The sequence below is a fragment of the Eublepharis macularius genome, chromosome 8 (assembly GCF_028583425.1).
Source record: "Eublepharis macularius isolate TG4126 chromosome 8, MPM_Emac_v1.0, whole genome shotgun sequence".
Lineage (NCBI taxonomy): Eukaryota > Metazoa > Chordata > Lepidosauria > Squamata > Eublepharidae > Eublepharis > Eublepharis macularius.
In genome coordinates this window covers 131,695,244-131,718,855 of record NC_072797.1, presented here as the reverse complement: position 1 = coordinate 131,718,855, position 23,612 = coordinate 131,695,244, and the positions used below count along the sequence as shown (strand labels likewise).

The following is a 23,612-nucleotide window of genomic DNA, read 5'->3' as shown; positions in this document are numbered from 1 at the left end:
AAAAGTTTTTCCAGTTCTATTCTTTAACTTTCTTAGGCGGGCCCCACAGTTGGGACCCTTGGGGAAGACACGGCAACCAAAGCCAAATAGGACCACCACCGAAAGTGATTCTTAATTGGATTTTTAAGCCGCATGTTCGGAAAAAAATTACACAGGCAAAAGAGATTTGCTGTGTGTGAAAGTGTTTGGAGAGGCTTTAGCCCAAAAGTGAATGCATTTCCAATATTGGAGACACACCAATAAAGGTGATCTCTGTATTTGAAAACATTTCACCCGCCGTGCTGGTGAAGATCCCGCATCTACGTAGATTCGGGGTCTCACCTGCCAGACCCACGCTTTCACATGATGGTCGGCTTTGGCTTTGAGGGCTGTGCCTCCCCTGGAAAAGGACCCCCAGATAGCCCAACATCCCTCTATTACTAATGTTCATATTCGTCATGGTGAGTTGCTATACGGCGCCACCATCTAGTACGCTTTAGTGCAAAGGTAAAAGACCCGCCAGTATTCTGTAAATATGTTACCTCTGGAATGTGTTATTGGGGTGCGTTCGCCACGCACAAGGGGCAGCGTGCCTCATTTACATAGCCAGGATCCCCCGCGCCAAGATGACCCCCGAATAACCCAGACCCAGTGGCGCCGGCAGATCTCGGCCGCCTCCGCCACTTTTCGATAAACGCTGCCGAGCGCCTTCGGCTTCACTTCGGCCCTTTCCGCCAGCAGCCGCCCGCCCCACGTAATCTTTTCCCTTGCCTGTACCGTATAAGGGAAAAGAAGGGGGGGAGACATATTGAAGTTATAATGAAGCCATGCCAGGCCTTCCAAGTGAGGGCAACCTGAAAGTAACCCACACCCGTGTGCTTTTGCTTTGTGTGTTTCTTTCTTTTAACATGAAATTGGGGCCTCCCGAGGGAGTCCCTCCAAAAATTGATCCTAGGAAAAAATATGGTCCGCTGAAATACATACATGAGGTCCTGCAAAAAAGCAGAGGGAAAAAGGCAAAGCAAAAGCAAACCATCATAAAACATACCTTCAACCCTAACCTCATCTACTTAAAAATCATTTGAGAAAAATAGAACGAAGGTCTCCTTTAGCAGCAACCCTCATAGTTAATGGAAACCGCTCTCTAGGTTTTTCTTCCTTTTAAAGCGGCAAGGCCAGGCCAAGCCGGACCGATAGCTCTCAGCCCGCAAAATAAAAACAGCCCGCCACCGAGCAAGGGGCACCTGAAGGCCACATAGTCCAGGCACCCAGGGACCCCTGGGGCGAGTTTGCATAATCCCGCCTAACGCACGGCCGACCCTTGCTCGACGCAAAGGCGTTCACCCTCTGAAATATACATGCTTCAGAAAGGAACCTTCGCACAGGAGCTCCCCAGAGCAACAAGCTGGAAGGCTCGCTTAGTGCTCCGGGACTTCTCGTTCGAGCCCCACCTAATAGACAGTGCTGGCAGAAAAACGCCCTCCCTTTTCTTTTTCCCTACTTCACTTCATTTATTTTGCTGCAACAAACTCAGGGAACCTGTACTTATATCCGCAGGTCTCCCCAGGATATTCTCACCACAAAAGGAAAAAGAAGGCCAGGAGATGAGGCACCTGGCTACCCTGTGTTTGCTCGTGCTGGCAGGCACCCTAACAGAGGGACGCCCGTCCAAATTAATGCCCTACCCCCACTGGAGATGTATCAATACCCTAGCAAGGAATGAAATGATGGTCTGCAAGGTTGTGCAGCAGAGTAATATGACCACCCCCATGGATCGCACTAACTTCCGCAGTTGCGAAGAGCAGTGGATCCGACCCCCAGAGCTTGTTATTTTATGTGTGGGAGTGAAAACTATGTCCCAAGAATTAGTATGCTATTCACCTACTGACACAGTGTCACCACTTGCTCCGATTCCATGTATGTTCCTTCCCCGTATCAGGCCAGCCCCCACCGCAGTCCCGGTGGTAGACAAATATACCACCCCTGCCAATGTCAAAACCTCGCCATTTGTCACTGAGGCTTTCGGACCATACTGTGAAGTTATTCTAGTGTCGGCCGCAGTATGGAAGGCAGGAGACCCCTTTAGAATGACCATCCTACTAGGCACTACTGCCACTGAGTCTGCATCTGTCGCTATCACGCCCCCTTCAGGCACAGTTCTCTCCTTTGCTATAGAACGCTGGGAGAACCTGACCTGGATTGTAAAAGAGGAAGACCTAGCCAAACACGGCCCACCGGATTGGATACTGGTTCAACAGACGCCCGAATGCCAAACCAAGCCCCTAGTAGAGAAATTTCACCGGCTTGGGCTGCTCTTTGTAAACTTGACTCACGAACCAGGCAATTATTCCCTGCTGATCCGGACCCAGGAGACCCACACCATCCAAACTGACCCTTTGATTGCTAGCAATGAACAATTAAGCCAAGGCGGCACGCATATAATGGGCTCCCATGTTTTGAAAACTGACATTCGAGAGAGAGTTCTAGTCCGCCCGCAAATGTCTTTAAAAGAGATCCGCATAGACTTAGCTGAGCTGAATGTAACCCAGAGGCTGCCGCAGTGCGCTCCCTATCTGGAGGCCGGTAGCAAGGGTTGGAATGCATGGCTACAACTGTGGATCGATCCCTCTCCTTCTCTCTCGCGTGCCAGACGAAGCATTGCCGACTGGACTGCTCCTGCAGCCGGAGGCTTAGCAATCCTGGATTCAGTCAATATTGAGACTCTCGCTAATAAGTTTGCCCATGTCACGACTAGCATCTCCGACTTAGGTAAACCGGTGGTGCAGTCCCTAAATTCCATTTCGAATGGGCAACACGAGATCAGCTCCATTTTAGTTAACTGGGAGAGTCAAATTGAAAGAGATTTTTCTCTGCTGCTCAAAGGAACGCAGTCTGTTGAACGCAACGTGTCAATAGCCATGGCATGTATGCAAGCCCAACAATTAAATCAGGCTGTGGCCATGGGGCTAATTCGGCAAGCCACGGACGGGCACTTGCCCCTGGAAATTAAAAGATTGATTACGCCCAAATTGTCACCCATTGAGCTGGAGCTTGAATCCTGGTGGTCTCTCGTAAATTCCTCGTTCTCACCGACCACCCAGGAGCTTAAATTATTTTTATTAACGGCCAGTGCGCACGAGTCATTCCATGTGTATCCAGTCGTGCCTCTGGGACTCCAAGTCAGCGACACCGAAGTCCTCTATGCCCGCCACCCCGACCATTGGGCCCGCTTCACCCCGACCGGATGGCAGCTCGTCAGCCTCCAAGGGTGCCAGCATCGAGACCAGACCGGCTTCATCTGCCAAGACCAAGCCTTTGCACCTCATCACCCCTGTGTAGCCCCGCAAGTCGATGCCCTCAATGAGTGCCCTTTCGAGGTCGTCCAGGAGAACAGCTCCGCTGTGGTCTACCTTGGGAAAGGATGTGCCTGCGTGCGAACGGCCTGCGACTTTGTGATCCTGAACTCGTTCCAGCTCAAGCCCGTGATCCCGGGAGTCAACCGCTGCTTTTGCAACCTGTCTTCGGTGGCAGCCTGCGACTTCACCTACACGGTACCGGTCTGGACCCAAGAAGAGATCCTGGTGGCACCCTCCATCTATCGATATGTGAAGCCAGTCTCCCTTGGCATCGGTCTGGAGCTAATCCACGAGCTCCTGGCCCACCCGCAGCTCCACCGCACCCTCCAGAGCATCCAGAGGGACGGGGACACCACTGCTTTGGTTGTGTCCCACAACGGCAAGGAAATTTTGGATCTTGCCCAGCGAATTAAGACCACCGGTGAGCACTCGTGGTGGGAAACCCTCTTTGGCTGGAGCCCCACTGCCACTGGAATTTACAATTTGGCTTTGCACCCGATCATTGTTATTTTGGCTTTTCAAGTTTTGTTATGTGCCTCACTACTTTATTTGGGCTGTTGGAGCCGCCGACAGCTCCAGCAACTCCAACTGTCCTACCGTTTGGATCATTACAACCCCGACCTCCTTCTGCCTTAATGGTTATTCTTGGCGCCCCATTTGTTTTATTTATCCCTTGCTTACGTTGTTACGAACTATGCTTGTGCATTTATGTGTAAGAACTCTGCACCGGCCCCATGGACGCTTTGCTGCCGAACACCGCTCCGAGGCCCTCTTGTGGACTAGGGGGGGACATATTACTCCGCCTCCCAGCCCACGGCCAGCCTTCGAACCGACAGCCACCTCCGTGAGGACTAGAACTGTGTGCCTGAAGCCCTTCTCGCCGCCAGCCGACCCTGCTCTGCGGATTGACGCAGACAGCAAGGGGGGGTGGAAGTGTGTTTTGGAACACATGGACTAAGTTTGCTTGCTCCTGTATATATGCAACCCAGTCTAGCAGCTGTACTGCGGACTGAGCCGTCTGTGATCTTTGTTGCTCTACTGTTTTATGAATTTCTTTCCATTGCTTTCATGAATTTCACTCCCATGAATTTAGCCCCGAACTAGTCCCTCCCTCTATCTACTGCAAGTGCGCCCATGATCTTCCCATGAACTGGGACCCTTTTATCACCCCCTATTAACTTTATCCCTATGAATTTGATTTTAACCTTATGAATTGCCTTTTTAACCTGACTCCCTCCGCCGAGGTAATTCTAGCCTGTTTATCATTTTATGAATTTGGTTTTAACCGAGACCCCTACTGAACGGTCTCTTTTAAAGGTTATTTTATTCCTGATTTTAGACTCTATAAATTTGGTTTTAATCTGGCGCCATGAGTTAGCCTTTTAATTGCGAAGTTTATTTTTCTGACCCCCTATGAGCCCTTCCGCCGCTTACCCTCATGAATTATTTCCTCGCACTTGCTTTTACTATTGCTGCTTTTATTTATGAACTGGTTTTAGATCTCCTATGGATTGTTTTTAGCCTATCTAAACATGTATTTATGGTTTTAATCGCCTATGAATTGTTCCACCATTGATGAATTGGTCTATGCCTTGCTTGCACATTTCACTTTATCCTGTATGAATTATCACCCATCTATGAATTGCTCGTGCTTTTACCTGTATATGAATTACCTTCGCCTTTTAATCCTGTATTCATGAATTGGCTCATGAATTGCCTTTGCTTTTAACCTTATACCCATGAATTTACCGCTGTATATGAATTACGCATTGCTATGAATTGCTCATTACTGCCTATGTAACTATGAATTGCTATCGCTTATGAATTACTGCTATTTATTCTGACGGTTGCACTTAGCGCACCCCCTGGTGTGAACCCAGAGACCTGCAGCCCATTGGCTGATCTAAATTGCACTTATTTGGTTAGGTGGTTCTCCAAACTAAATTTTTGAGTGACGCCTCCTCCCCCTTCCCTTCCCACTCCTTCTTCGCTCGAAGCTCGACCACCGGACATTGCCGACCACCTCGCCTTTGAAGTCAAGTTTGGAGACCCGCGCGCCTGACGTCACGGGGTCTCCGAGGGGGGGAATTGTTGCCAAGTAGGCCCCCTCCCCTGCTTTAAGGCCTGCCATGAACTGTGTTAAAGTTTCTTGCATTACTGTTTCACTGCTGCTACACAAAGACTGCTTTGCACGTGTGTGTTCTGGTACACGTGTCAGTTTCCTGCCTGCGTGTCAATCACCCTGCTGCTGCTATAGACTGTGTAGTTTACTGACTCCATGTTTGGATAACTGCACAAAGGACTCTCTTTCTGGGCAGCCCTGCCCTGACCTGTATCTGGAATTCCCAGTGTGTGTTTGGACTGTGTTACAAGTGTGCCCCGTGCCTGCATTGCCATCTACCACGGACCGTGCCTGTTCCCTGCCTTGGACTGTGTTTTAAAGTGCTGTTCCCCCTGCCTCCATGGAAGCCTGCCTCACATGGGCCCAAGCCGCTGCTAGCAGCCGGGTGCCTGCCGGGGAAACTTCCAGCGAGCCTGGCTAGGCGCTCCCTGGTCAGTTCCCGCCTGGAGCCTCCTGCGGGTAGGTCGCCGAGCTTGCCCTCGCTACCGGGCAGCCTGCTATCCAGCCCCTGCTATGCCCAGCCGGCATCCATGTTCTTAGGCAGCCAGAAGACCCTGGGAGGAAGACTGCTTTGGGAAGCCATTTCGGCGAAGCGGGCACACCACGTCCGCAGCGAGAGCCCCTCGCCCCGCTCTGCATATCTTAGGAGCCGCCCAGGAGAAGGAACTAAGTGCCGACCATCCCAAGCACTTAGAGAATGCATCTCAAAGAAACCTCCGCATTCCAGAGCTGATGACATCAGGACAAGCCCTGTCCGCTGGAACATCCTTTCAGCCCACTTGGATTTCCCCCTCCCTCTTTTGTCCCCTCTTCCTGAGGTGTCACTTATCACGATCTGATTACCAAAGTGGCCCATCCAAGCCATTCAGTAGCCCATTAGACCCTTTGTTTTAATCTGTGAGAACCACCAAGTACAGCACCAGCCCCAGGGTACGTTTTGGGGTATTTAAGCCGGTCTCCCAGACCGCATGGTGCGCGTGCCATCCTATCCCGACTTCCTTGCTGTCCGTCTGTGGTCCCAGTGCTGGCATTGGGCCACCCTCGCTGTTGTGTCTCTGCTTCGCTCCAGGATAAGTGAGTATTCCCCCTATCATCGTTGGGAACCAGCTAATGCAAACGTCTCTGTATTTCCTACTCTGTATTTCTTAGATCTTGTATGTTCTCTTGTATGCTTGTGCAAGTTTAGGCTTACGCCACACTAAATACACGTGTTTGGAACTTATTTGTAGTCTGCCTCTTTTTCACTAGAGTGTCTGGGATCGGGACCTCCGTATACATAGGTTATGATCCGTGCTTAATTTTAAGTTACAGACTGCTATAGCTAATTCCCCATTATAATAAAAGAGCAGTTCTGGTAACAGTCAGAAGCAACTTGATGGCATATAACACACATTATTTAATGGACTATATCCAGCGAGCTTTTTCACCCAGTCTTGCCAGCTCCATTCATTACTACATCCTCATCCCAAAATTACCTTTGTCCATGCAGCAAATCCATTTTTGGTAGTCAGAAAAGACCTTCCATCGTTTTTCTCTGGATTCAACCCAATGTGTATACCTTCTACAATTCTTATACTTTACCAAACAAGGGGACAGAATACAATTAACCTTAAGGACAAGCTCTGTATGAAACAAGGGAACAATAGGAATATGTCCCTAGTCTAGGAATGGTTGCAGCTAGCTGTCTGAAATGTTTGTCAAGCTGGCTGAAGATAGAGTTAACCGAATGATATTGCCAATCACCTTTGAGCCCTCCAAAAGAGAAATAATAGTCCCTAAGGGATGCTAAAGTCTGCTTTGCCAAGAGAGCGCACTAAGAATACTTTTACATGTCCTGTCCTGCAGTACAAACTGACTTGAGCTGCAAATGATCAAGTAAGGAACTAAGAAACAACTCCAGAAAGCAAGAGCCAGTGTTCTCCTAGGGGCTCATCCTAGGCCCAACCCAGAAGCCCGGGCTCCAATAGATAGAAATTTTGTGTAGGGGAGGAAGACACACCAGGAGAGAGGGAATGATAATTCATGTTTAAATTATTTTTAAAACAATCTTAGTGAAATGCAATTTCATTTTACTAAATTATTTAGTAATATAATAACAGTTTGGAACACCAAGGACTTATCAATCATTGTGTTCCCCTCGTTGACTGAGAGCAGAACCACAAGTGACAAAAGGCACAGATTGGACACTTGTCAGCTTCCCTCAAGTTTTGATGGGAAATGTAGGCATCCTGGTCTCGCAGCTTGGCTCTCTGACTGCTGTCCAATGGACTTTTCAACTGTCCCTTGTCCAACATTCTGCCAAGCTGCCTACATTTCCCATCAAAACTTGAGGGAAGCTGACAAGTGTCCAATCTGTGCCTTTTGTCACTTGTGGTTCTGCTCTGAGACTCTAGAAGGCTGGAGAGAGCTGCCTTGTTACCAGGCAAATGGGTAGAATACTATTTGCATGGTTCATTTCCTTACATGTTGTGAAGTGAAAGGATAGAGACTAACTGAATGCTGGAAATTAAGGAAGAACTTTGGAGGAAAGTCCCTCGTGATGGATTGTCCCCTCTACGGCATAGCTACAAACTGATCCCCTCTACTAGAAGAGGGTGCCTAGGGGTCCTCTGAAGACTGAATTAGAAGACTGGAGATCTTATTCTGGTGTGTTCAACTGTTACTATGAGCTCTATCCCACAATTATATACATGGCTGACAGGAAATAGCATAACTTCTGCAAGCCACATGAACCACTTCCCATTATAAACATCTGGACGTACTAGAAAAAATATGAATACACTTCAATTGTCTCTATTACAAGGCTCTGCCTCAAGGTAAACTCCTTATATATAAAGAAAACTCTGTCATAACATGGCTTTCGGTGCAGTGCCTGTGTCTATTAGACAGTGGTCTTTAACTCATGGGTTGGGACCCTCAGGTGGGTTACGGAGTCCCATTGGCAGAATTACAAACTCCTACAGGTCTGCCATTTTCTTTGTTGCTTTTTAGAAGGAGCTGTCGCTAGTGCCGATGCATAATCGAGAGAAAAGGTGTGGTATCTCCTTGACGCTATTTGCATGAACGCTAAGAGGAAGATCAAGATGGCAGGGCAAGGTCAATTAGTGATGAAGAAGATTCCTTTTTCTAGTACATGCAGGTCCAGAGACTCTGGCTCTTCCTCTTCCTGTCACGTGACTGTGATGTCATGTGACTTTATGTGTCCATAGAGTTCAGTCCGTCTCATGCTGCCACCTAGGGTTAAAGATGAGTCCTAGGCCTGGAAAGGACCACTGCTGTGGTGGTAGAAAGTAACGTCAAGTTGCAGCTGACCTAAGGCAACCCCATAGAGTTTTCAAGGCAGCAGACATTCAGAAGTGGTTTATCTTTGTTATGTTATGACTCTTGTCTTCCTTGGTAGTCTGCCATCCAAATACTAACCAAGGCCAAGACTGCTTAGCTTCCAAGGTCTGACAAGATCGGCCTAGCCGATGCCTTCCAGATCAACCACTGCTTTAGGAGGTGATCGAAAACAAAGTAAGGCAAGGCCTCTCCATATAGCTTCACAGAGAGCTACTCTGGGAAAAGAGTACACCATTTCTTTCCTGCACAACTCAGCCTCCACTGATGAGGTTTTTACAAAGTGGAGGGGCGATGCATTTGATTGTCCTCTACTGAACATTCCAGCTTTCCACAATTGCTACAAAATCCTTACACTCTGGAACATTTTCTAGAGCACATAGTTAGGGCTGCCAGCTGCCAGGTCCCCTTACTCTCCTGGTAGGGGTGGGTTGGTGGATGCATGACTTACATTTAGAGACTTCCGGGAATGATGCCACCACACCCGATGTTGGGCATCCCCCCACCCTTCACAGGGGCCAATTTAACACTGGCATAGTTTTTAACTCAACCTTTTCTTCTCTTTTAGGTGCACTGATGACAGATGCTCTGGAGAGGACATCCGTACTCAAGGTAAGTCTCTAAAGATGACCAAGTAGTCTGTAACCCTGTTATCCTCTTCTTTGCAGGTAGGACCGAAAACACTGGGAGCACAGAAGATGTCGCAACCCCCCAGCCTTGAGTACGGGTGTTCTTTCTGTTCTTTAAAACTATGCAAATGTTAAACAACTATCATGTATATAAAGCCAGTATTTAACAAATATCGCTTATGAACTTGCTACTTAAGTATTTTTGATTGCTACACAGTTGGTTTTGTTTTTGGAATGTTCATTGCACCTTTGTATGAATTTCCAGAGTATCCTACTACATAAAGGGATAACCGTGTTCCAGACAACTCACTTCCTACCCTGGTGTGCTTCCAGAGGGCGCTGCCAAGGAGGGAAGCCCAGAAGAGGCAGCCCGTTCCTCCGAGAGCACACCGCAACTGGAAGCTCAGGCTGGGATCAAGTGCGGAGCAGGCAGCAATGCCTTCACCCAGCTGGGATCAGGAGTGGAGCAAGTGGCAATGCCCTCCCCCCCACCCCGCCTTCACTCAGCTGGGATCAGGAGCAGAGCATGTGGTAATGCCCGCCCCCTGCCTTCACCCAGCTGGGATCAGGAGTGGAGCAAGTGGCAATGCCCTCCCCCCCACCCCGCCTTCAGTCAGCTGGGATCAGGAGCAGAGCATGTGGTAATGCCCGCCCCCTGCCTTCACCCAGCTGGGATCAGGAGCAAAGTAGGTGGTGATGCCCGCCCCTGCCTTCACCCAGCTGGGATCAGGAGCAAAGTAGGTGGCGATGCCCGCCCCTGCCTTCACCCAGCTGGGATCAGGAGCGGAGCAAGTGGCAATGTCTGCCCTCCACCTCTACCCAGCTGGAATCAGGAGTGGAGAAGGTGGCAATGCCTCCCCCCCGCCTTCCCCCAGCTGAGATTAGAAGCAGAGAAGATGGCAATGTGTGCCGCCTGCCTTCACCCAGCTGGGATCAGGAGCGGAGCAACTGCCAATGCCCGCCCCTTGCCTTCATCCCGCTAGGATTAGGAGTGGAGCAGGTGGCAGTGCCCACCCCTCGCCTTCACCCAGTTGGAATCAGGAGTGAAGCAAGTGGCAATGCCCCCCCACCTTCACCCAACTGGCATCAGACACGGAGCAGCTGGGAATGCCCATCCCCTGCCTTCACTCAGCCGGGATCAAGTGCGGAGCAGGTAGCAATGCCTGCCCCAGCTGGGATAAGGGGCAGAGAAGGTGGCAATGCCCACCCCCACCATCACCCAGCCAGGATTAGGCATGGAGTAGGAGGCAACACCCACTCCCACCATCACCCAGCCGGGATCAGGAGTGAAGCAGGTGGCAATGCAGGCTCCCCCTTCAACCCACCGGAATCAAGTGCAGAGCAGGTAGAAATGCCTGCCCCCCCCTTCACCCAGCCAGGATCAGGAGCAGAGCAGGTGGCAATGCCCACCCCCTGCGTTCACCCAGCCAGGATCTGGCACGAAGCAGGAGGCAATGTCCAACTCCTTGGAACTACGGCAGTTCGTCCCCACTGATATCAATGGGGATAAATTCTCTAAAATTCAACATTCATCTCTCAATTCAAATATGGAACATTTACAGAGTAAAAAACACTTTAAAAACACTAACTACTAATAACTATGAAATTCTCATATTGAAAAGTTTTAAAAGAATACATCATAATATATATTACCTGTTTCAGCCACACATTTGTTGTCATTAACTGATTCTTTTCATCCTGTGAAATAATAAAGGATAAGCAGAATTCACTAATGTCTTCTAAACAATTAAAGGGAATAAAATATTCCTGTCACTGAAAAGGGAGAGTTTACTAGAGGATTTCATCCCATAATTCCCAAGTTGTTATTGTGTCAGACTATGAGCCTCTCACATGTTCATGAAATGTAGGGAGATGCCATGATAGCCAGGAAGCATAGTTTAAAAAGACAGAGCCAGCGGAGATCATTCCTTAGAGGGTTTGTTAATTTCATCTTTGCCTCCCTGAAGGGAATCTAAAACTGTATGGGATCACAAGCAGAGGGCAGCCAGGAATGGAAATGGGCTGGAGCTGCCTTCCAGAGCTGGTGTCATGTATGCCAGCATACCTGCCAATATTGTGTTTTGCATTTTGTGCTGATCATAACTGTGGTTGTTGTGGGTTTTCCGGGCTGTATTGCCGTGGTCTTGGTATTGTAGTTCCTGACGTTTCGCCAGCAGCTGTGGCTGGCATCTTCAGAGGTGTAGCACCAAAAGACAGAGATCTCTCAGTGTCACAGTGTGGAAAAGATGTAGGTCATTTGTATCTACTCAGGAGGGGTGGGGTTGAGCTGAGTCATCCTGTAAGATGTGTGGAATGCTAATGGCAGGAGGCTTCACTGTACCCTGAGGAGGTTCTTTTGCATATGGATTGGTACTTGATGTGCTAATCTTCTCTGCAGGGCTATTGTCAGGGATAGACTGTTTTGTTAGCCTGGTGTTTTTCAGAACTGGCAACCATGCTCGGTTCATTCTTAAGGTTTCTTCTTTCCTGTTGAAGTTTTGCTTATGCTTGTGAATTTCAATGGCTTCCCTGTGCAGTCTGACAAAGTAGTTGGAAGTGTTGTCCAGTATTTTGGTGTCCTGGAATAAGATACTGTGCCCTGTTTGAGTTAGGCTATGTTCAGCCACTGCTGATTTTTCAGGTTGTCCAAGTCTGCAGTGTCTTTCATGTTCTTTTATTCTTGTCTGGATGCTACGCTTTGTGGTCCCGATGTAAACTTGTCCACAGCTGCAGGGTATACGGTATACTCCTGCAGAGGTGAGGGGGTCTCTACTGTCTTTTGCTGATCGTAGCATCTGTTGTATTTTTCGGGTGGGTCTGAATACTGCTTGAAGGTTATGCCTTTCATAAGCTTTCCCATCTGATCAGCAATTCCTTTGATATATGGCAAAAACACTTTTCCTGTGGGAGACTGTTTTTCTTTGGTTGTTTGATTCATCCTGGGTTTGATTGCTCTTCGGATTTCATTTCTGGAGTAGCCATTGGCCTGAAGTGCGTGGTTTAGATGATTAATTTCCTCATTGAGAAAGTGCGGCTCACATATCCGTCTTGCACGATCCACTAATGTTTTCATTATGCCTCTTTTCTGTCGGGGATGGTGATTGGAGTTTTTGTGTAGGTACCGATCAGTGTGAGTTGGTTTCCTGTAGACCTTGTGACCTAACTGAAAGTTTGCTTTGCGGATGACCCAGGTATCCAGGAATGGGAGTTTTCCCTCGATTTCTTTCTCCATGGTGAAGATGCCAGCCACAGCTGCTGGCGAAACGTCAGGAACTACAATACCAAGACCACGGCAATACAGCCCGGAAAACCCACAACAACCATCGTTCTCCGGCCGTGAAAGCCTTCGACAATACACTGATCATAACTGTTTGCCAAAGTTGTATTCTGTTATATCTGAGAGTGTGTAAACTGCTAACATGAAATGTACTGGAGAGCCAGTGGGCCCTCTCTGTTATCTGGTGAAAATATTTACTTTCATTTTTGTAGCAAGTGTCCTTGGATACAAGCTGCGCGCAGTGAGTGATGTATCTCTTCTCAGAGACTGGGATGATTCCAATCTGTACTCTGTCTAGCCTAAACTAATCAGTTCCCATGTAACTCTTTGGGGTTTTGTGCCAGAATGTTAACGGACCCAAAGGGCGAGAAGTTTCCCTTTTTTGAATAGTAGTGCCCTTTTTTGAATAGTCACTTCTGCCAATTGCTACCTTTGTGTGAACACCCTGAACTGAATGGATCGCTAACAAAGTTGCTTCAACTGGAACTGTGGAGAACTTGAAGGGACCTAGCTGCCAGGGACTGACAGCCGGGTTTGGACCTGGAGAGGTTCTAATGGGCTGAAGTTTCCCTTCTGGCATTTCACAGCCTCTTCACACAGCTCCAGTGTATAGCAAAGCCTTTGCCCTGCCGTCAGCTCTGTCTTTTTAAACTATCTTTTGTGGCTAGCATTGCTTCTCCTGACACGTGTTCTTCACATATCAGGTGTCTTCTGTAGAAAGACACTAAGTTCTGGAGAGACTCAGGTTCAAATTCTCTCTCTGCTACAGCTTGCTGGGTGACCTTGGGGGAGTTATTCTCTCACAGCCTCAGAGAGTTGTTATTGGGATGGACTGGCCATTTAATGTGTAGGGAAATTCCCAGTGGGGTGTTGCCGTGGAGATCCACTCGTGGCCAGAAGCAAGCAGAGCCAAACAGGAGCAGCTCTGCCTTTGGTTCTGTTCTTTCCGCAGGAACAACAACTCATGTCAGCTCAGCAGTTGCCTTTTTCTGCACTGCTCGTTGGAGGAGGTGTAGTGGGAGGCAATGGGTGAGCTGATACCCATCATTGGTGTGGCTGGCCAGGTCGGAGCTGATCATGGAACCACAAGGGGCCACGCAGCTTGGCTTTTTCCTGGACCACTTTAACTTCCCAGTCCACCCCTAGTTGTTGCATGGATAAAATGGACACAAAACACCATACTTGATCTCTGAGAGGAAGGATGAGATTTAAATGTACTAAATAAAACAAATAAATGAGCTAGGCAAGACTTTCAACAGCACACATATTAGACTGACAGTACCCTCACACTTAACAGCAGGAAGGGATGGGGGAATGAAGGAGTTGCTTAGCAATCGGCAAGGCGACTTTCCCACTTGAGCTGCAACCCTCTGATCTTAAGCCTTTCATAGCTGCACTGACTGAAAGAACTCCAGCTGCCTTTCACTTTGACTGTCAGCGACAGGCCGAGGCTTGAATGGGAGACCGCATGGCCCACGTGTGCTATTTAGCCATGTCTACAATCAGGCCCCAAAGCATTTTTCAGACATGGAAGGGAATAAAGGTCTGTGCAACATCAGCCTCTGCTATTGGCAGGCAGTATGAAGCATCAGGATTGGTCAGCATCAGCTCTGAAGTTTGGGCCTCGTGCTAGGATTGCAAGCTCTGAAAAATAAAATGTCACACTCATGCTTCTTTGTTCCTGACCCCAGCCCTCCCACCAGTTGCCTGGCAACTCTACTTCATGTCCTTGCCTCATCAAGAGAACTCCACCTTCTGCCCATTCTCAGCTTCCCAGCCAAGACTGGGATCTAGGGTTGCCAGCCCCCCATAGTGGGCAAGGTATCCCCTTTTCCCAGCACTGCTAAGAGAGGTGATAGGAAGAGAAAAAATGGCCGTTCAGCCAACAGTGTGGCATCACTTCTAGGTTCTTCCCAGAAGTGATGCCAGTCCTCTCTAGAAACTGCCAAACGCTCTATGGTTTTACCATAGAATTTCTGGTAATTCCTAGAGGGGCATGATGTCACTTCTGGCTCTTCCCCAGAAATGAGATCATGCAGTTGCTGAAGGCCATCGCCCATGTTCTCCCCCAGTCTCCCACTGTTTGTTGGCCCAGGCCTGGCAACCGTACTGGGGTCTGCGAATACCCATAGCCTGGCTTGCTGAAAGCACATAATTGTGAGAACAAAAACCACACCTGAGGGCTCTCACACTTTCTATAATGTTAACGGTACAATCCAATTTTATTCTACACAATCATTATAAGCAAAAGCTACAGCAAAAATATGAGGAGTTTTTCTCAAGGGAGCACCACAACCCGGAGGGCCACTTCTTGCAAGATTTTTTACAATTTGAGTTATTGATACAAAATATATGCAATTACGAAAGATCTGTGCATTTGGGTCCAGGGCTGTGTTATATATATTTACAGGGAACACATGAACCAAAATACATATATGTGCTATACACCTCTAGGATTTTTAGAGATCATAGCAAGGGGCTATCAGTAAGCTACATTCATCAGCAAGAGACATTGGATAATGGGTTATATGAATGGATTCCCAGAATTCACATTTTGCCCTGGATTCAATCCTCAACCCAGCTATATATTTGGACATCAGTTCTCTAATCCTCTGTATGTAACAGAGATCTCTTTGTGTGCATGGCATGTCCCACTTCATGTGGTTATCCAGGACGATCAGAAGCAAAACAAGAGAGACTTGCGGCACTGCATTAGTCCTTGCCTGGCCACCGTAAAGCGAGAAGAGAGGCTCCCTGCCACCAGCTTCTGAGCCTTGAGAAGTGACCCCACCTTGCTGTCTCCTAAGTATGCACCTTTGTGGCCACAGAGACTAGGGTTGCAAACCACCAGATGTAGCCCGGAGATGTCCTGGAATTACAATTCCTCTCCAGACTATGCAGATCAGTTCTTCTGGATAAACTGGCAGCTTTGGAAAGTGGACTCTATGGTATTAGACCCTGCTGAAGTCCCTCCCTTCCCCAGGTTCCACCCCCCAAATCTCCAGTAAAAAGAGAACCACTGTGGTACTAGCAGATGCCCCTAGAGAAAGTCAGTAGGATTGAGAGGGAGACACGAGTACAAGGGAAGAATTATCTATTACCACTCATGTCAAGTAAATATGTGTCCATTCTTGCCCCGTGACCGCCCCAAAAGGGATGTACAGATTACCTACCACATCTACTAGTTGTGATATCTTTAATCCAAAGTACACCTTTATGGTATCATTGGAATGTTTTACGGGTCTGATCCACTTCTGATACCCTTGAAATAAGTGCCGCAAGAGAGCATCTTCATTCTCAGCAAACGAGCTGAACACAGTGAAAGCTAAAAAGATCAAAAAGAGGAGTGTGTGAATAGATATGAATTACATCATCCTACTATATAAAAGGCTAACTGTGTTCTAGACAACGCCCTACCATGGTGCGCCAGCAGAAGGCGCTGCTGTGAAGCCCAGAAGAGGCAGCCAGACCTCCAAAGAGCGCGCTGCTGCAGGAATCCCAGGCCAGGATTAGTTGTTTTAACCCTGCCTTGGACCTTCATTGCAGCTCCTCCTTACGTTACCTTAAACTTACACTTCAGGAGGACTTTGATCATGACCAACACTTCTTTTTTTCTCCACACACAGAGAGCTCCAGGTGTTTTCTTCTTTACCCAGCCATTTCCCTCAAGAATACCTTCCCTTGGGGTTTGAATCCCCCTGCTAACACTACCTTTGTCATTTTGCCATTTGCGCGACCTAAATATTGCTGCCTCCCCAAAGGTTTCTGTTGCCACCAGGCCTTTTTTTCAGCAGGGATGTGGTGGAACAGAGTTCTGGCACCTCTTGAAAATGGTCACATGGCCAGTGGCCCCACCCCCTGATCTCCAGACAGAGGAGAGCTTAGATCACCCTCTGTGCCACAGTGCAGAACTCCCCTCTGTCTGGAGATCAGGGGGCGGGGCCACCGGCCATATGGCCATTTTCGCTGAGGGCGATTTAAACTTTTAAAAACTCCCCCCTTGTTCCAGCTGATCCAAAATGACATCATTGTGTGGTCCTGGAAGGGTGCGCGCACTTTGTGCGTGTACATGTGGTACCAGGGGCACCACCTCCCGCCAGCAGTTGCCCCCTGTGCTGGGAACCCTCTGAGTTCCACCCCCTCTTTTCCCAGAAAAAAAGCCCTGGCTGCCACCAAAGACTTTTGCCTTATACATCCTCTGTTTAACTGGTATTATAAAATAACTTTGTTATAGATGGTAGTATGACAAATCAGATAGCACATGAGAGAGGCAAAAAAGGACCTTTTTTCCGCTTAATCAGTAGAATTTATTTATAAGCATGATGGTTGCAGAGTACTGATAAGCATATTGGTTTCAGAATAGGTTCTTAAGCTTGTGGTTTCAAAAATAGTTATATTCACAGACCCAGTCACAACGACTAATTTTCCACACAGACCTTCACTTCTACTCCTTAGGGTAGCCAGCCTCTAGAACCGCTGAGTCATTATCTGTTTTAGTCATGTGTAATTCATCAAACAAATCAATGTGCTCATGTACAATAGATAATCATAAATACTAAAACAACATCCTCATCTAAATTCTCCATATAACCATCATAAATACACAATACATACAATCATATACAAAAAAATTTCATGGCCTCAAAATACAATTGATGTTTGTAGTGCCTCCCTTATTCAGAGACAATACAAATGAACCATGCAGTTCACAGTATTATTCCTGGTCCGAAAGGTAAGTGCTACAATTTACAGTCCATTTTACAGGTTAAGACTTCTCTCTTTTTATTTTGGAGGGTCATGGAAGTCTAGGATATCCAGCTTGAAACAGATAACAGACATGGGCCGTTTCCAGATGGCTTACCTTCACGCGGGACGTCGCGCCTCGTTGCGGGGAAAATGCGAAATATCGTGTTTCCTCGCGCGAGTTTTGCGTGACGTCGCATGATGTCGCGCAAAACTCGCGCGAGGAAACACGATATTTCGCATTTTCCCCGCAACGAGGCGTGACGTCCCGCGTGAAGGTAAGCCATCTGGAAACGGCCATGGTTTGCCATTGCCTGCGTCTGCAACCCTCTTTTTTTGGAGGTCTCCCATCCAATTACTATCCAAGGCCGATAATGCTTAGCTTCTGAGATCTGAAGAAATTGGGCTTGCCTGGGCTATCAAGGTCAGGGACATGAGGTTGGAGTACCAATATTTTAAAGACAAATCATTCCAACCTGTGTTCTTGAAGAGTTTGTATAAAAGATGCTGTTTTCAAACCCTTCAGCTGCTCCAAAGCGGCCAATCGTTTATGGAGCTTAAGGGTTGGATTAGCACCTCCCATTACTGTGTTTCAGAACACATGCAAAGCAACTAGGCAACCATGGTGAGAGGACTCCTGTGCCTTTAACAAGAGGGTAGATTCGGGGCTTTCACTAACTACAGCTCTTCCATGCATAATGGCCAAATAAGCTCTTCCCTGCATGAAAAGCTACGTGTGCCAAAATTCATCCTACCCACTTGTTCAAACCCTATCTTTCTCGGCACGTGCACAACCTAAGGAGCATTCTGCATCTCTGGCCAAATTACTGAGGGCCAAACTACACAAGGCTTTTTAAATAAGCTCGGTTCCTTGGATCTGACTCGCTTTCCCCCACAGCTGCACAGCAGCTGCAGGGACTGTCACTTACAAAGCTTGCAGGGCCCTGACTTGACTCAGGTCCACAGCACCGGGGGTGGGGGGAGAGTTGGAGTCCCCCACTCCATTTCCCCAAGCCAAAACTTAAATAATTCCATACAGGATTGTTTGGGTTTAAGAAACCAGCATGGGGGGAAGGTAGGAGCTCCTCCTTGCCCCACACTAGGGATGCCGAACCGCTGCTGATCACCCCAGGAGGATTTCAGGGGTAGGGACAGCTGCACTGGTGTTGCATCAGCATATGTCACTTTCGGCGAACAAACAGAAGTGTTGTCATGCCATTGGGGGTAATTTTGGAAAATCATGGAATGTCATACCAGATATCATGAAATCACTTCTGGTCTTTTGCCAGAAGAGATGTCGCACACTAGTGCAGCACCAGCGCACAGACCTCATTTTCTCCCAATCCCTTCCCCCTCCCCCCCTAAAGTCTTTGAGGAACCAGCAGGCAATAGAGGGGATTGCTGGGAGGTCTTCTGATATGGCACTCCTACCTCACACTGTGTTCCCAAGAAGGCTTGCCACAGCAGAAAGGCTGGGGGGGGGGCGGAGATGTGGGGGTATGTGACAGCACCATGTCACTTTCAGGTACAACCAAAAAGTGGCAATGGTAGTTCTAGGAATCACTGCAATGTTATGATAAACTCCATGGTTTTACCATAGAGTTTACAGTAATTCCTAGAGCTATCACTGTCTGGGTTCTGCATGTTGTACCCAGAAGTGACATGCCAGTGGTTAGGCTGGATCCTAGGCAGGCAATGGAGAAAACCCCTGGAAGTTTGCCCACCATAAGTGAGCAAATGGTAAACCTAGTCTCAAGCCAAATTGGGCCGCTGCATACTTTAAAAATGAGATTCCTTGCAGCTGCTGTGTGGCAAAGGAATATGAGTTGGGTCCAGGGACCCAACCACAACTCATTAAAAACATCGCATGTAGTTTGGCCCAGAGTAGGTACAATTCTAGGACAGGTGTACAGAGGAACTATCGAGAAAATTTTGTGTTTGTGGAAGACACTATCCCTCCATATGTTGAACCCAGGCTCTAGTGACCTTCGCATTGTGTGACTGGATGATTTTTAGAAAAGACAAACAATAGCATGGAAAAGTATGGCCTGATCTGGAGGCATTTCCAAGAGTTTTATGATCCAGAACTAGTTTAGGATGAGAAGTGTAACAGCTATATGAACGGGAGAAATGAATAGGGAATAGAATGGGGAGGGAGGTGGTTTTTTCACAGGCCTTATAAAATAATAATATTTGTTTGAATTACAATCATACTCCTGAAACATTGTCTAATAAGACAGGATGGCTGATCTATGGATTCTGTACAAAGATGCAAGCAGAGTACATTACACATCAAGATTGCCAGCCGAAATGAAAATCTCTTGCAACAAGATTCCCCTCGGTGGCTTTTTCCCAACAGGAAAGCACAAAAACGGCAAAACCCCAATAATAATTAAGCTGTATTTTATATCCTGCAGGCAAGCTACTGATTTTGCATTATTAAAAAAAAAACTTGATTTTGAAGACTTCATTCCCCTAACTGGAAAAAATCCTGCTTCAGTTGTGGGAATAATTGCTGACCGTATTTGAGAATCTCCAATTCGCATGATTTTGCAAGTGGGTCTGGGGTTTGAGCAAATGGAGAGCAAAACGTAGTGTGTGAACTAAAGTCAAGGCTCATAGCCATCCTGGCTCCTCTCTCTGCTCTATATGAGACACTGTCGTCGACACTAGTACAATTTTTTCCTCCCTCTTTGCGGGCTATGGCACTGCACAGAGCATAAGAGATTATTTTCTTTAAGATCTGATACAGACGATTAGATGGTGATGATTCTTTTATGGCCATTAACACTCCATCAAGCTAGGCCGAATCCACATTACCTCGGCGCGTCCCGGTGTTGCGCTAAATTTCCGCGAAACACCCGGAAGTATAGCGTCTTTCTAGAGCCGTTCAGAAATCGCGCTTGAAAGACGCTATACTTCCAGGTGTTCCGCAGACATTTAGCACAACACCGGGACGCGCGGAGGTAATGTGGATTCGGCCCTAGTCTTTCTCTAAAAGACACAGGAATATACCAGTTTGAGTGCTGCAGATACTAAGGCAGGGAAGCCTTTCAGAGTTTTAATAGCCGAGTAAAGGCAGAAGTTTTTATCTCACCAGCCTAGCAGGTTGAACTTGCTAGAATTCCCTCATTCCCTCTTCTGTACTATTGGCTATGGCAAGAAAACCTGTCCTCTTCCTTTGAACCTGGATGCCTAGGGCTTACGCAAAACTGTTTTTGCCAACTGAATACTTCTGAAGAGCGCCAGCCTGCTCTCTTCTCTTTCACTCTGTATGTAAATGAAACACATCGTTTTTCCGGAGTTTCTTGGATGCCAGTATGTCATATTGTACTGATGATTATGCTGTATACAACTGTGAATACCTGGCCTGGATAGCCCCAGAGAGCCTGAGCTTGTCAGATCTCAGAAGCGAAGCAGGGCTGGCCTATGTTCGTAAGAGGATGGGAGACCTCCAATGAAGACCAGGGCAAACTGCCTCTTTTAGTCTCTTGCCATGAAAACCCCACTAGGGGGTCACCATAAGTCAACTATGACTTGAGGGCAGGATTTCATTTTTGCACCACAGCAAGGAGTGAATGTTTTCAGAGGGTACAATTTAAACAAAATAAACAGATATTGGGGGGTGGGGGTGGGATAAGATTCCAGAACAATATGCTGACTGTGGAACTTCCTCTTGCTGAGGGGGAAAGAAATGGGTGGGGCGTCTCTTTCCAGCAGGGCTTTTTTTCTGGGAAAAGAGGTGGTGGAACTCAATGGGTTGCCCTCAGAGAAAATGGTCACGTGGCTGGTGGCCCCGCCCCCTGATCTCCAGACAGAGGGGAGTTTAGATTGCCCTCCGTGCCGCTCGGAAGGCAATCTCAACTCCCCTCTGTCTGGAGATCAGGGGGCGGGGCCACCAGCCATGTGACCATTTTCAAGCGGTTCCAGAACTCCGTTCCCCCGCGTTCCCCCTGAAAAAAAAGCCCTGCTTTCCAGACTTCTAGAAAGGATACTGGAGCTCTATAGTGGGAGGTGACAGACTGAGGAATTAAAAGCATATAGAAAAGGCTGCTGAAAGATTGAGGGAATGAATTTGTTTCTCATGGTAGCATAAGAATGAGCATTCAAAGAAACACCCATACATTTTTACGAAAACAAGGTAAGACTCTAGGTCAAATACAGTATCCTGTCATACTTTTTAACCATAAAACTTTGTTTCTCACACACACATTTGAGTGTATTTAAAGTGAAGATAGAGGATAAAGCAACAGAGACCACCGTGCCTGTATTTGGCTGCCTAAATCCCTCGTTATCCTTGCTTTTCATCCCCCTCTCCCCCCATTTTCTCCCCCCCCCCCCATCAACACATAAGTGTAAGATCCTTCAGGCAGAGACTCATCTTTTGACTCTTTTACTATGTATGCCATAAAAATAATAAGATAATATTTGAGAGTTAAGAAAAAAATACGATCTTTACAATATCTCTCCATTATTCAAAGCCCTTTTCAAAGATAAAAGCAATAGAAATATGAAAAGCGGCACAGAAATGAGTTACTGGCTATCCAGTGTAGCTTATTCTTTCTTCCCCCATGTAATGCAAAAATAAAATAAAATTATTTGAAACATGTTTAAAGCCAGTGGTTTAATTTTAGCACACAAATCCATCTCTGTGCCGCTGCAAGCAGATGAAAATCGGGAACTTATTTTTAACTTCAATAAATTGCACTTACCTGAACTGTTAGCACAAAGAAGAGACACTATAATAAAACTGAGTCCTCCCATCATCACAGCTGCCTCCTCAGCCAGATGGGCTTCTTTTTCATAGGTAAGCGACTTGCATCTGAGAAAGCAGTGGAGTCAAAATAATTCTGAAGCTTAAAAACGAATGAGATGGGAGCAAAGAGAACAGCTTTGGAGCCTTATCTCGTGCTACTGTGAAGCTTCTTAAAGTACACTTCATTGATTTTTGGTCAGATGTCACAGGCTGGAAGCCAAAAAAAAAAATCCCTGGGTCCTAAACCCCACCTCGTTGTTTATCCTCTAACCAGGATACTGTTAAAAACCCAAATTGTGTATATTCAAAGAATCCCCAGGACAAATATAGCCAAGCTGGCGCCCTGTTCGTACCCAATGAATGTGCATTTTAACTGCTTGTTTCTCAGCAGATGGAAAGTGCTCTCCTAGTTGTATAAAAGGCATTAATCACACTTTTTCAATCCTTTGTCCAGTTAGCATAAAGTTGCTGTTTCCTTGGTCAAGCAAACAGACTAGGACTATTTACCCTGTCATAGGTAAGGCTGAACAACTCTTGCATTCTTGAGAATGCACCCAAATCCAGACAGTGACTAACAGTCATAAGTAGGGCACATTTCGAGGGGGAACGCACAGGAACGCAGTTCCGGCAGTTCCCCAAAGAGGTTACATGTCAGGTGGCCCTGCCCATCTGACTCTCAGCAATTTTGGGCCCGTTTCAGCCTGGATTGGGGCTGAAACGGCCTGGATGGGGCCTCTGATGGGTAGTGGATCACTCTCCCACTCATCAGTGGCCCAATCCTGACCATTTTGGGCCCCTTTTCAGCCATTTTGGGCCCAATTTCGGCCCTGAATGGCAAGGATTGGGTCCAAAACAGCCAGAATAGGTGATGTCAGGGGGTGTGGCATATGCAAATCAGTTATACTAATGACACACTTCCAGTGATGGCAGGAGGCGTGGCATATGCTAATGAGTTCCTCCAGCTCTTTCTCTACAAAATGACCCCTGGTCATAAATATCATGTCAGCCTACCATTCATTCATGCCATTCATATATTCTCTGCTCTCTGTATTGATCTGACCAATGTATTGATATCCTGTGTGCTTTCATGTCATGCTCATATCCTGTAACCATTATAATCCTGCCATCCTTGGTCTGCCTAAAAACACAAGTACTAATGCTGAGCCTGTTATCTCTGAAAGTATGCTTGACCTTGTAGCCGTACTGTAACTTCTCACAAGAGACAGAGGGAGTTGGACTCCTTGTAATCTTTTGCCTTTCTCTGCCCAGACAAAGCTATTGTGTTTCTCATGAGACTTTGGGATTTTTGCGCCTAGTTGCTAACTGCTTTGGGGGGGGGGGAGATCATGCTCCTTATATCAAAGTGCATATGCTTGTAACCCCAACTTACTCATCTATGGATGTAGACATG

The 23,612-nt window shown here is 47.3% G+C and overlaps 1 protein-coding gene across 1 annotated transcript in view; it reads right to left on the bottom strand.

Annotated features, from left to right (window-relative positions):
- CHRNB3 (cholinergic receptor nicotinic beta 3 subunit) overlaps positions 1 to 22,212 on the bottom strand; it is a 58,441-nt gene extending 36,229 nt beyond the window's left edge. Inside the window, exons 1-3 of the mRNA XM_054986697.1 lie at positions 22,158 to 22,212; positions 15,876 to 16,027; positions 11,079 to 11,123 (exon numbers count right to left, since the gene is read on the bottom strand). Of these exons, the coding sequence (XP_054842672.1) occupies positions 11,079 to 11,123; positions 15,876 to 16,027; positions 22,158 to 22,212 (252 nt within the window). The remainder of the gene's footprint in view (positions 1 to 11,078; positions 11,124 to 15,875; positions 16,028 to 22,157) is intronic.
- Between the last annotated feature and the right edge of the window lie 1,400 nt (positions 22,213 to 23,612).